We start from the raw sequence: 12,735 nt of genomic DNA, 5'->3' as shown, positions 1-12,735 counted from the left end.
CACACACACACACACACACACACACACACACGCTAGTGAATTGTACTTTAGGAGTTGTACAATATGTGAATTATATTTCAAATGAAATAAAAATTACCTTTTATAATTGGTATCAAAGGCTCATAATTTTACTTGACTAATTCCCAATTTTTTGGGGGGGGTCCGGTCATGGAGCCTGAACTCTGGGCCTGGGCGTTGTCCTCCGCTCTTCAGCTCAAGGCTAGTGCTCCAACACTTGAGCCACAGCGCCACTTCCGGCTTTTTTCTTTTTGCTTATGTGGTGCTGAGGAATCGAACTCAGGGCCTCAGGCATGCAAGGCAAGCGCTCTACCACTGAGCCACTTTCCCAGCCCCTAATTCTCAAATTTTAAGAATGACTAGCCAATAATATACTTTTTGTAAATCACACTTACAGCTTTCCTCTTATGAAGTCAAAATAGCAGACGTCACATGATAAATAATCATAAAATAAATCTGTTGTTAGCTTTTTTTCTTCTTCCACTGATAGCCAACAGGGACCAGGAATCAGAAAAAAGGGGAAAAGTATTTGGAAAAAGAGTTTCATACAAAAAGCCTGTGAAATTACTAGTTTTAACTCAAATGCAACTCCAACGATTTATGAAATGAATCTGCAATTTCACCCTATGACTGTTTTATCATACTTTTTATTTATGAATAACCTAATTACTTATAAGTCACCTGAAAATAGGCACACATTCATACTCTATTTCCTCTTACTAATGTCAACCTCCTTCCATCTAGCAAATCAAGTCAACAGTCTAAGACCAGAGAGAGGAAGAAAATGCAGAAATTTCACAACTATTTCTCACAATCACATCAGTACTTTTAGAACTGACAAACATCAAGTACTATGCACTATCTTTCCAAAATCTTAAAGTGTCAAATTAGGTAGACTTTAAAACTTCAAATTAAAATTTAAAAAAAAGTCTGAGCTAAATTCTAAAGTTGAGCTGTGCATGGCAACTGAAGCATGTAATCCTACTTACTTTGGAGGTCAGAGATCAAGGTTCAAGGCCATTGGGCATAAAAATTCCCAAGACCAGTACAGTGACCAGCTTCTTATCCCAGCTTCAGAGGAAGAACAATGGCTGAGTGCAGTGGTGGTATACACCTGTCAACCTTAATGAGACAAGGAAACACAGTAGGGGGATCAAAGCCCACGGCAAGCTGGGCATAAAGGCAGGTTCTAACTTGAAAATAGCCAGTGCAAAAAGGGAGTGCCTAGCGTGCCTAGCAGCCACGAACCTCTGTATTTAATCCCCAATACCACCAAAACTATGAAAGAGTAAAATACAATGAAATTGAAAATATATCAAAGAGGCCAAACTGGCTAAGTATTTCAAAACATGAACAAGCTAAGCTATGAGAAAGAAAATATAACATAAAATGAAAAAATAAACCACACAAAAATACAATTTTATGATTTGGCTGAAAACACTTTTCAAAATCTTAGAAACATATAAAAATTCATAATAAAGCTGGGCACCAGTGGCTCACACCTGTAATCCTAGCTACTCAGGAGGCTGAGATCTGAGAATCATGGTTCAAAGCCAGCCCGGGCAGAAAAGCCCATGAGACTCTGATCTCCAATAAACCACTAGAAAACTGGAAGTGGTGCTGTGGCTCAAGAGGTAGAGCATTTGCCTTGAGCTGAAGAGCGCAGGGACAGCTCCCAGGCGGCCCAGAGTTCAAGCCCCACGACCGACCAAAAAAAAAAAAAAAGATTCATAATAAATGCTGCTTAGGGAGGGAAAGGCTGGAACAAATAATCAAGAGCCTATAAAGTACTAAAAAAAGTGCACAAAGAACTTTCCATTTAATATTTTAAGATTTCTTGAATTGCCAAAATATATGTTTCTTTAATGCCTGCCAATTTAAAGCATCACCATGAACATACTATTCTCTTAAAAATGATCTCCTAAAATATAACCTAACTGTAATCTTACTTGGTGATTCGTGACTTTGCTTTAGGAATAGTGGGAAGAGAAAAGCAAAAAACAGGAGAATGCCTCAAGGATCCAGATAAGTGTGAAAAGCACCACCTTGAACTGCATATACAAGTCTAGCAACACAGAACTTCCCCACCACTGGACTTGTGCCAGAGCACTGGTTCCCCCATCCCTGCCTGACGTCCATGCAGACCTGGTTGGCCACCTACTTCCACTCTCCAACAAACTCGTCCAGCTTAGTGTACTATACAAAAAATTACATTCTATGTGTGGCACGACTTAAAAGAAGGTTGAGAAGCACTGGCAAAATAAAAGCAAAGCTGAGTGTGATGACACACACCTGTAATCCTAGCACACCATAGGTGGGATGACCTTGAGTTTGAGGCTAGTGAGACCCTATTTCAAAAAATATGAAATGTCAGTATAAATTATGTGGAAAACTACACAACTTATGGGCAGGAGGGGAGAGAAAACATGGGGCAAGTAAAGGGGTGATACTGTCCAAAAAGAAATGTACTCATTACCTTATTTATGTAACTGTAATTACCTTTATAATGACAAAAAATATTTTTAAAGTTTTTCAAATTTAAAAAAGTCTGGTAGGGCTGAGACTGTGATTCAGTGGTAGAGTGCTTGCCTGGCATGCATGAAGCCTTGTAGCAGACCCCTCAGTACCACATAAAGAGAAAAAGCAGGAAGTGGCACTGTGGCTCAATTGGTAGAGTGCTAGCCTTGAGCAAAAAAAAGCTAAGGGACAGTGCCCAGACCCTGAGTTCAAGTCCCTGGACTGGCAAAGAAAAAAAAGAAGAAGAAGAAGAAGAAAAGTCTGATAGTTGATAATTGGTGGCTCTCGCCTATAATTCTAGTTACTCAAGAGGCTGAAATCTGAGGATGAAATTGTAAGCTGGCCAGAGCAGTAAAGTCGTTGAGATTCTTTAACCATCAAAAAGCCAGAAATGGATTTGTGGCTCAAGTAGCAGAGCTCTAGCATTGAGCTTAAAAAAGCTCAAGGGCACTGCCCAGTCTAGGAGTTCAAGCTCCAGGACAGGCACACACACAAAAAAAAGAAAAGAAAAGAAAGCAGTTATAGCCCCATCACAGAGGACCCACAGGCTTTTCCTCCAGCCCCCAAGATTCCCAATGATTCATTCCCTACCCTCACCTCATGCGGTTTCCATAGATAATATCACATGCCCCATCTAGAACCTCCACTCCTGACCTCTGTGTTGATGGCAGCAAGGGTGAGAGTGATGAACTGCTTCCAGCTGGCACCAAAGATCATAGCCATACAGTAATTCAACAGAAGAGCAGCCAACAAGACCCTGATCCACAGTCCAAGGATTACAAATAATGAAGTTTAAGAAATAGTATAATTGACCTATACAGTAATTGAACATCCAACTTACAGACAAATGTTGGCTGGGAAGGTGGCTCAGTGGTAGAGCGCTTGCCTTGCACACATGAGGCCCTGGGTTCGATTCCTCAGCACTACATAAGCAGAAAGTGGAAGTGACACTGTGGTTCAAGTGGTAAAATGTTAGCCTTGAGCTGAAGATCTGAGGGACAGTGTCCAGTCCCAGAGTTCAGGCCATACGACCAACAACAACAAAAAAAAGGTTATGGTTCACTGAAGCTTAAGTGATGATTTCCTTACAGTTTCCTCACAACTTTCCTTCTGTTCCTTCTCCTAAGTTTGAAAATAAAAACCTCACAGCCTAAGTTGGAGGTATGTCTCATTGGTAGAAATGGCTACCTAGCAAACTCAAGGCCTTCAGTTCAAACCCTCTTACTCAAAAACAAAAACAACTAAAACGTCACATCTTCTATAATGTGATCTGACAGGTAACCAGACATCTTTAATCTTGGACTATGGACTAGTGTACTTTCTTCACACAATAAACTGAGAACAGCCAGGCCAAAAACGGAGGGGGAAAAAAGGCAGTTGCAATCTCAATTTTAAAGTTATTTCTCTGCTAAAAATGAACTATAAAACTTGTGGAGGAACTAGAGGAAAAAAAGAGAGGGAAGGAAAGGGTCACACAGTCCAAAAAGAAATTAACTCTTTACCTGACTTAGGTAGCTGTAACTCCTCTGTGTATCACCTTTATAGTAACAATTCAATTTTATTTATTTTTTGTCAGTATAGGGCTTGAACTCGGCCTGGGTGCTGTCCTTCAGCTCTTCAGCTCAAGGATAGCACTCTTCCACTTGAACAACAGTGCCACTTCTGGTTTTCTGAGTGGTTTATTAGAGATAAGAGTTTCACAGCTTTTCCTGCCTGGGCTGGCTTTGAATGGCCATCCTCAGATCTCGGCCTCCTGAGTAGCCAGGATTATAGGATTACAGGCACGAGCCACTGGTGCTCGGCAATAAACACAATTTCTAAAATGTATTTCTCCAATAAGAAACTGAAAGTCTATAGTGGTAAAGTGTTTGCCTAGCGTGCATGAAGCCCTAAGTTTGATTTCTCAGTACCACATAAACAGGAAAAGCCGAAGTGGTGCTGTGGCTCCAGTGGTAGAGTGCTAGTCTTCAGCAAAAGAAACTCAGGGACAGTGCCCAGGCCCCGAGTTCAAGTCCCTAAGACTGGCAAGAAAGAAAGAGACAGACAGAGAGACAGAAAGGGAGAGAGGGAGGGAAGAAGGGAGGGAAAAGAAATGAAATTGAAAGTCTACCCTAACTGAACTGTGTGTGTGCTTGAACTTAGACACTGTCCCTGAGCCTTTGTACTCAGGCTGTGGCTTGAGCCACAGTGCCACTTCCCACTTTTTGGTGGCTAATTGGCAATAAGAATCTCATGGCCTTTTCTGCCTGGACTGGCTCTGAACCTCCATCCTCAGCTCTCAGCCTCCTGGATAACAAGAGTTACAGGTGTGATCCACCAGCACCCAGCATAACTCAATTTTATTGCCTTAATCTTCACTCTATTTTGGGGGGGAAGGAGGGAGTCAAGGAAGGCAATATTGGGGTTTGATCTTAGGGCAGAGCATTGGGTAAGCAAGTACTTTTTTCACCAGTGAGCAACACCTCCAGCCCATGTGCTAGTTATTTTTGAGGTACAGTCTCACTCCCTGTACCATGCATCCTGGCCAGGATCCACCAATTTTAAGTTCCCATTTTAGCAAGGATGATAGGCGCCTTTGAGCCCAGCTCTTGACTGAGATGGAGTTTTGCCACTTTTCTGCCTAGGCTGGACTGAAACTGCAATCCAATCGTAACCTCCCAAGTAGCTAGGATTCTAGGCATCAACTGGCACCAGGCTATTCATTTCACTCCTATTAAGCAACCAAATTCCACGCTGCAACTGTACAATATGGCATATTTTTAAAATACAGTTCCTCTTTTTTTTCTTTTTTGAGATAGGGTCTTCTTCTGCTATGTAGCCCAGGCTGGCTCAAACTCATGATACTCCTCGAAGTACAGGTCTGGCTCCCCCTCGTCAAGCTATGCAGCTCCTCTGGAAGTTTAAATAACCTTTTTTCATTAACAGCAATATCCTGGTGTGGGAAAGACAAAGAAATCTACTGAATATTGTAAGGACAAAGTTAGAGCAGCATTCTCTTTATTAGCATGTGTTTTTCTAGTGAAATTGTCAGAATATTCATGTCCTAACTTCCTTCCATACTGCTTCTCCAGACCACCACCAACTTCTAATACACAATTAACTTTTAAATTCACAAAGGCAGAAACTTAGTACTGCTGTACTTCAAGGCTTCAAGGATCTACTCAAGTGCTTGACAAACTGTGGCTCCCAAAAAACATACACTGAGTGAATATACTCATTTCATCTTTTAGTTGTAGTTTTGTGTATTACTTGTAGTTATTTTAGATAACTAACCAGCTGGGCGCCAGTGGCTCATGCCTGTAATCCTAGCTACTCAGGTGACTGAGATCTAAGGATCCTAGCTCAAAGCCAGCTGGGGCAGGCAAGTAATCTCCAATTAACCACCAGAAAACCAGAAGTGGCCCTGTGGCTCAAAGTGGTAGAGCACTAGCCTTGAGCAAAAAAGCTCAAGGGCAGTGTCCAAGCCCTAAGTTCAAGACCCATGAACAACAAAAAAATTAAATAATAACTAAAATAATAACAACCTCTGCTATAACCTTTGTGTAAAAAGTTTGATTAATCCAAGTAATATATTTTAAAGGTATTTAGAAAATCCTATCAGATATTTTCAAATACAAATAAAAGATTAAGGTTTAGCTGTACTTTATTAAAATGGGAAGCATGTTCTCTACTCCACTAAATCGAAAGAGAAAGGAATAAAATGCTAAGCCAGTGGCAAGTCTGAGATGGCATTTAATGTACAGAAAACCCTAATATTGTGTAGATAAGTATTGTTTTTTCCACTGCTTAAGTCACCGTGTAAAATTCAAGCTTATCAATAAAAGCAAATCTACCTAACACAAATACTTTTGAGTGTAAATCTAATTACCTAAGTGCCTATCACTGTCCTCTTTTCAAATAAAATCACGTGTTGTAGATTTTAGTCTTTATTTTTCAATGTTTTTATCTTAGTACAGACAATAATCTTAAACTGGTTAAAATAAATTTTCATCTTAGTACAGATAAATCTTTAAGTGGTCCTATAGTCCCATCTGTTCAACTTGGTGTTCCACAGTTCCCTTTTTGGCCTCAAATGATGAAACTTCTCCAACATCTCTGGGGAGACCAGCAAGTGGTATAACATTTCCTGAAATTGTTCTTGTTTTCCACTGTACCATTTCGTAACAACTCTTCAATTACAAATGTTATATACAATTTTATGCTGCTGAAAAGACCAGGGGGAGAAGCAAAGGTAAAAAGAATACTGTAAAGCAAACAGGTTGAAAGGGGATAATGAGAAGGAAAAAAATGGGTATGTGCACAACAGGAATGACTCAGAAAAGGAAAAAAACCCACTGTCACAGAAAGAGAAAAAAAGGACAGACTTGCTTATTTTTCTAGAAACAAAAGCAAAAAAAAAAAAATCCTTCTAAGAAAAACACATTCCCTCTTCAGAGAAGGCTACTAAAACTCTAAAAGACATTCAGCTGACACTGAAGAGTTACGCCTTCTCTCCCTGTACGTTTTAAGGTTGCCACTGGTCTTATCTGTGAATTAAAAGCAGGGTACAGAGATAATGCAGCCAATCTCTAAAAACCCTTCCACTGAGGTTGCCATCTTTGCCTGACAAAACGAACTCTCTGGATTTAAGGGGAGAAGGGAGCAAATTAAGTTGAGAAGCCAGAAAAGCCACGCACTGCCCTGTGAGATGGATAGGACACAGGTTAACAAACGCTCCGGCCCCACTGAGCTTGCACTCAACGCCGGGGGAGGGGGAGAGGGGGCCGGAGAGCCCGAGCCACGGCCTCGGCGCGACCGCAAGGGTGGGGCAGGGGAAGAAAGAAATTCAGAGGGCGGCTTCCCCCGAGAGGGGCTCGGGGGCTGAGTGACTGGGCGACGGGGGGCCCGCCCGGGAGGTGACAGCACAGGGGCCGCTCGGGGGGCCGGGGCCGGAGGGAGACATGGGCTGAGGGAGGACTGCGAGGGCGCGCCAGGCGGAGCGCAGGAGGCAGCCACCGGGCCGAGGATTCCGAGTGGCAGGGAAGGGGCCGAGCAGGGTGGGCGGCCGGCCGTGGGAGGCCTGGGCCGAGGCCGCCGAGCGCCGTCCCGGGTTGGGACGGCGTTGGCAGGCCCCCTCCGCTCGCCCGCAGCCCCGCTCCCCACCCCCCCCTGCCCCGGGCCCGGCGACCACGACGGGCGCAGCTGTTTCCGCCGGGCCGGGGAACCCGGGGAGGAAAAGGCATCCCCGGGGCTGACCCCGAGAGAACCACCCAACGGCGGCCGTCAGGGCAGGAAGGGACACCACCACCACCGAGTCGGCCGCCAACTCCCCCCCGCCCGCCCTCCTCACGCGTCCTCGATCCCACCACTAACTTCGCGGCCGGCTGGCGTCCGCGGCGATCGCCGGAGACCCCCGCCCCACCCCCGCCCCGCTTCCTCCCGCCGCCTTACCCCTCCCCGGCGCCCTGGCACCGCAGGAAGTCCGGCCATCGGGACACTCCGGAGCCCGCCCGGGTGTCGCCGAGTCCCGCTCCCCGCCCTCGCCCGGACGCTCGCACTCTCTCGGCGGCTCACCCGCCGGTCCAGATGCAGCAAACTCCCCTCACCTGCATTGACGCCATGATGGAACCATCCCCCCAAGGCCAGCGAGGCCAGAGACGCAGGGGGCGGAGCCGCCGTGCTCGCGTCACGCCGCGGGGGCCCAACATCCCGGGCGCGGGGGCGGAGCCTGCGATGGGAAGGGGATGGCGCGAGGCGATTGGCTGGCGAGCGGGGCGCCCGGGGGGCGGGGCGCCCGGGGAAGGGTTGGGGAGGGGGCGGGGGCGGGGTGAGGGAAGCTGCGGGTACCCCAGATCCCAGCTCCGAGGGCGTGTTGGACCCACCCTCTGTTGGGGTATCTTAGGAGGCCACGCTCCCGTGTTGAGGGGACCGCAGCTGCTGATTTGGGCAGCTGTACTGCGAGATCATGAAGATGTCTGAGTCCACAGGGATTTCGTTTTGTTTTGCAACTACAGGTGTGTGGTTTACACATTTTTCCTTTCGCGTGTCTTTCACACCCTTGAGGCCAGATAAAACTTCCCTTGGGACCTCTTCCTGAGACTTAAGGATCTGAAAAGTTCATATTGCTAAATTGAAGAGAGTCACAGGTGTCCTTGTTCACAGGGATAACAGGAGCAGCCACTCTGCTGCTGGTTGATTGACTGATTGACTGATTGACCTCAGGGCCTGGGCAGCTGACCCTGAGCTTTTTTGCTCAAGGTTAGCGCTCTACCACCTGAGTCACAGCTCCTCTTGTAGCTTTTTGATAGTTAATTGGAGATAAGAGTGTTACAGGCTTTCTTGACTGTGCTGGCTTTGAACCGTAGTCATCTCAGATTTCAGCTTCCTAGGTTGCTAGGAATACAGGTGTGAATCACCCTTGCTCGGCCTCACTCTAATATTTTAAAGACCAGGGCATGTAGTTCTGTAGAGCTGAGGTTTGCCTGAAAAGAAACTGATGGGTTTTGAAATTTTTGTTTTGTGTGTAATTTCTGCACCCTTAGCCTAACTAGTTTTAAAGGTCATGTCTATCAATAATAGGCATTGTTTCGGCAGTCTAAATTTGGTTAGCGATTTGACGCTAAGCATGAATTTTTGTCAATGTACCAGTTTCACATTATAATTCACACTCGCACCTACTCTAGCCCATGCAGATTTTTCTTTATCCTATTTTGTGATGAGCAAATTTTGTGGTCATCGGACCTATGGATGGATTTGGGGAGGAAATGCTGAGCATACAGAATTTATTCTAAGAATGCACCAGTTCTGCCAACATTTATCAGAAGCCACAGTGAAATTGCTCTTCCAAAACTGGAGATGTCATTGGTTTTTAAAAGTAAAATGGAAGCCAAAACCTTGCACCACAAATTCTTTAAAAAAAAAAAAAATCAAGGTGGCTGACACGTTGAGTAGCAGGTATTTAACCCAAATGAAAGCTTAAAATCTGTTGTATCTTTTTAAGGCAGTTCTCTAAGTGATAAATATAACAGCAACGTAGGCTATCATTCTTCACACTTAAGATAGATCATGATGTTCCCTGGTACATCATGATTTTTTAATATATTCCAGTCATTCTATGGCATATTAAACATACTGTTTTCCCTTGATAGAGGGGAAGTTATTTCAGTGTATACGCTTCCCTCTTTCAGACGTCAACTGTAGTGCCAAAAATGGGCTGTTTTCCACCAAAAATAGGTTGGTTTTCCTTTTGGGGAAAATGACTGTGTCCTTGAGGAAGTTTGGATGCTCTTGGAAACCAGGAATCAACCAGAAACATATTCTTTATTCCTATGATCTCAGAAAACTGCTCCACAAAGATCAGGTCATACCATCTAAGTTTTACTTTGCTTATAAGTTGATTCTCCCAAAAGGTATGTGGCAACTGGTGATGCCACAGACAAACCATTATGGCATCATCAAAACAAATAGCCTGCCAACAGACACTAGGAGGAAGAAAAGGGGTTACAGAAATTCTATCATTGTTCACAGTAGAAGTGATATCTAGCCTCAGGGGTTTCATATGTATTAAAAGGATCTTCAAGCTGGGCAAAGGTGGCTCACACCTGTAATCCTAGCTACTCAGGAAGCTAGGATCTGAGGATCTGGGTCCAAAGCCAGCCTGGGCAGGAAAGTCGGTGAGACTCTTATCTCCAATTAACCATCAGCAAACTGGAAGTGATGCAGTGGTAGAGTGCTTGCCTTGAGCTGAAGAGCTCAGGGACAGCTCCCAGGCCCAGAGTTCAAGCCCCACAACCGACAAAAAAAAAAAAAAAAAAAGTATCTTCATGGGAGGAAAGATTCAACACCCATCAGGCATACCTTCCCTAGGAAATACTAAATAGCACATAATTACCACAGCCACCTTCATTATTTCACTAATACATAATAGAGGGCTGGTGGTATAGCTCAGTGGTAAAGTATTTGTCTGGCATGGGCAAGGGCCTGAAATTAATCTTCCAGCATGAAAAGAAAAAATAATTTTTAAAAATATCCTAGGAAGTGGTGTTGTGGCTTGTGGTATAGCACTAGCCTTGAGCACAAAAAAGCTCAGGGTTCAAGGCCCACAACCAACAGGAAAAAAAAAAAATCCTAGTAGGCACTAGTGTCACACTCCTGTAATATTAGCTATACAAGAGCCTGAGATCTGGAAGGTTGAGGTTTGAAGTCAGCATGGGCAGAAAAGTCTGCAAGACTCCATCTCCAATTAAAGAGCAATAAAGCAGGACTGGAGGTATGGATCAAGTGGTAGAGTGCCACCCATGAGCAAGAAAGCCAAATGAAAGTGTGAAACCCTGAGTTCCAGCCCCTTTACCAACAACTCCCCTTCCAAAAACATTTCTGACACAGAAGGTAAAACAGTGACTTTTAGATGGTGGAAGGGTATATTATGTCTAATGAGCATAAAATGTTTATATCCGAAACACCTGATTGTATATTATTTGAAGTTTGAGTTCATATCTCATTTCTTTACAGATTGGGGGGCTCAGGAAAATGTTAAATTGTCTCGTCAAAAGTGCAAATAGAATCAAAGGATATTATATATAATTTTTAAAAAGTGGAAGGGGAGTGGATTTCTCACAAATTCTATATACAAATAAAATGAACACAATTACTTTGGAAAACAGTTCAACAATAGGGAAATTAAGTACATAATCCTTACATTTGCAGTACAAGATGTTTAAGAGACATAGTAAATATGTTAATCATGTTTGGATCCTGATTAAACAAACTTTCAAAAATAGTTTTTGGTTTTGGTTTGATTTTTGGTGCCAGTATTAGCAATGGAACTCAGGGCCTGGGTGCTGTCCCTTAGCTTTTTTATTCAAGGATGGTACTCGACTACTTGAACACCAAGTGGGAACTTGGTGGCTAATTGGAGAGATTTTTTTTTTTTGGGGTCCGGTCATGGGGCCTGAACTCTGGGCCTAGGCGCTGTCCCTCAGCTCTTCAGCTCAAGGCTAGCACTCTACCACTTGAGCCACAGTGCCACTTCCGGCTTTTTTCTTTTTGCTTATGTGGTGCTGAGGAATCGAACCCAGGGCCTCAGGCATGCAAGGCAAGTGCTCTACCACTGAGCCACCTTCCCAGCCCCCTTGGTGGTTAATTGGAAATAAAGAGTCTCACAGGCTTCCTTACCTGGACTGGCCTCAAACCTCGATCCTCGGCCTCTTGAGTAGCTAGAATTACATGTATGAACCCCTGGTGCCCAATTTAAAAAAAAAGATATTTTTGAGACAACTGGAGAAAATGAAATTTACAATTGACATTAAGGAATAGTTAGATTTGGTAATGTTATTTGCATCATTCTTCCTTACCTCACAAACTAACCCCAGCTTCACCTGTGTAAGATAAAACAAGTCAAGCTGTTCACAAGCTCTGCAAGTGCCTGAGATGGTTCTAAAACCTGAGACCCAGAAAACTAAATTAGCAGCTGGACTTCCTGGTAGTCAAGGGGAGGAAATATTGAAAACTTGTCTTGTAATATTGAAGAACCCACAAAAGGACCACCAAGCAATTGCTGAAGATGAATCATGTAATGTAGCCTAGTTTGGTGGTGGTCCAGTGATTCACTAGAACAAAAGTCAGAAGAAGCTGTCTTCTGAGGATTTGCTTTTGGGAATGGGAAGGGGCAGAGTTGACACAAGAGTTCTTGCTTGAGTCTGTGTCTCAACAGAGTAGTTTGTCTTTTGGCTGATCTCATCAGAGAAATAGAGAAGATTCGCTAACAGCTTGTTCATTAGATATTAGAAAAGACACCAACAAAGAGTTCAAGGTTTGTCATCTTTTCCTAGCAGTATCACTAGCAAGCTTAGATCTGACTATTTTTAATATGCATTATTTATTGTAAAGATACTGTACAGAGGGGTTATGGTTACATGAGTAAGGTAACAAGTACATTTCCTATGGAGCATTGTTCCCCCCTCCTAGATATGATTATTCCTCTAGTTTATTTCCTTATCAATGAAGGTGTGTGTATTTTGTGGGGAGGGGCCGTGCATGCCGGTCCTGTGCATGTATTCAGGGCCTGGGCACTGTCCCTAACAATTTTTGCTCAAGGGTTTACCCACTTGAGCCACAGCTCCACTTCTGGCTTTTTGTTGGTTTGTTAACTGAGGAAAAAGTCACACAGACTTTCCTGCTCAGGCTAACTTATCATTAAAATTTGTAAGTCAGATGGCATAA

The 12,735-nt window shown here is 43.9% G+C and overlaps 1 protein-coding gene across 4 annotated transcripts in view; it reads right to left on the bottom strand.

The window, feature by feature from the left end:
• Nucleotides 1–8,199, bottom strand: part of Ube2w (ubiquitin conjugating enzyme E2 W) — an 85,056-nt gene extending 76,857 nt beyond the window's left edge. For 2 of the 4 annotated variants that reach the window (XM_070038740.1, XM_070038741.1), the window contains exon 1: nucleotides 8,121–8,199. In XM_070038740.1, coding sequence (XP_069894841.1) covers nucleotides 8,121–8,135 — 15 coding nt within the window. In that variant the 5' untranslated portion in view covers nucleotides 8,136–8,199. Of the gene's footprint in view, nucleotides 1–7,965; nucleotides 8,061–8,120 lie in introns of those variants that run through there. The other 2 variants (XM_070038737.1, XM_070038739.1) reach the window with 2 other exon arrangements.
• Nucleotides 8,200–12,735: the final 4,536 nt, after the last annotated feature.

The sequence above is a fragment of the Dipodomys merriami genome, unplaced genomic scaffold (genome assembly GCF_024711535.1).
Source record: "Dipodomys merriami isolate MVZ:Mamm:240054 unplaced genomic scaffold, mDipMer1.0.p SCAF_291, whole genome shotgun sequence".
Lineage (NCBI taxonomy): Eukaryota > Metazoa > Chordata > Mammalia > Rodentia > Heteromyidae > Dipodomys > Dipodomys merriami.
The sequence above is the reverse complement of the archived record's forward strand: the minus strand, read 5'-3'. Positions and strand labels throughout refer to the sequence as shown.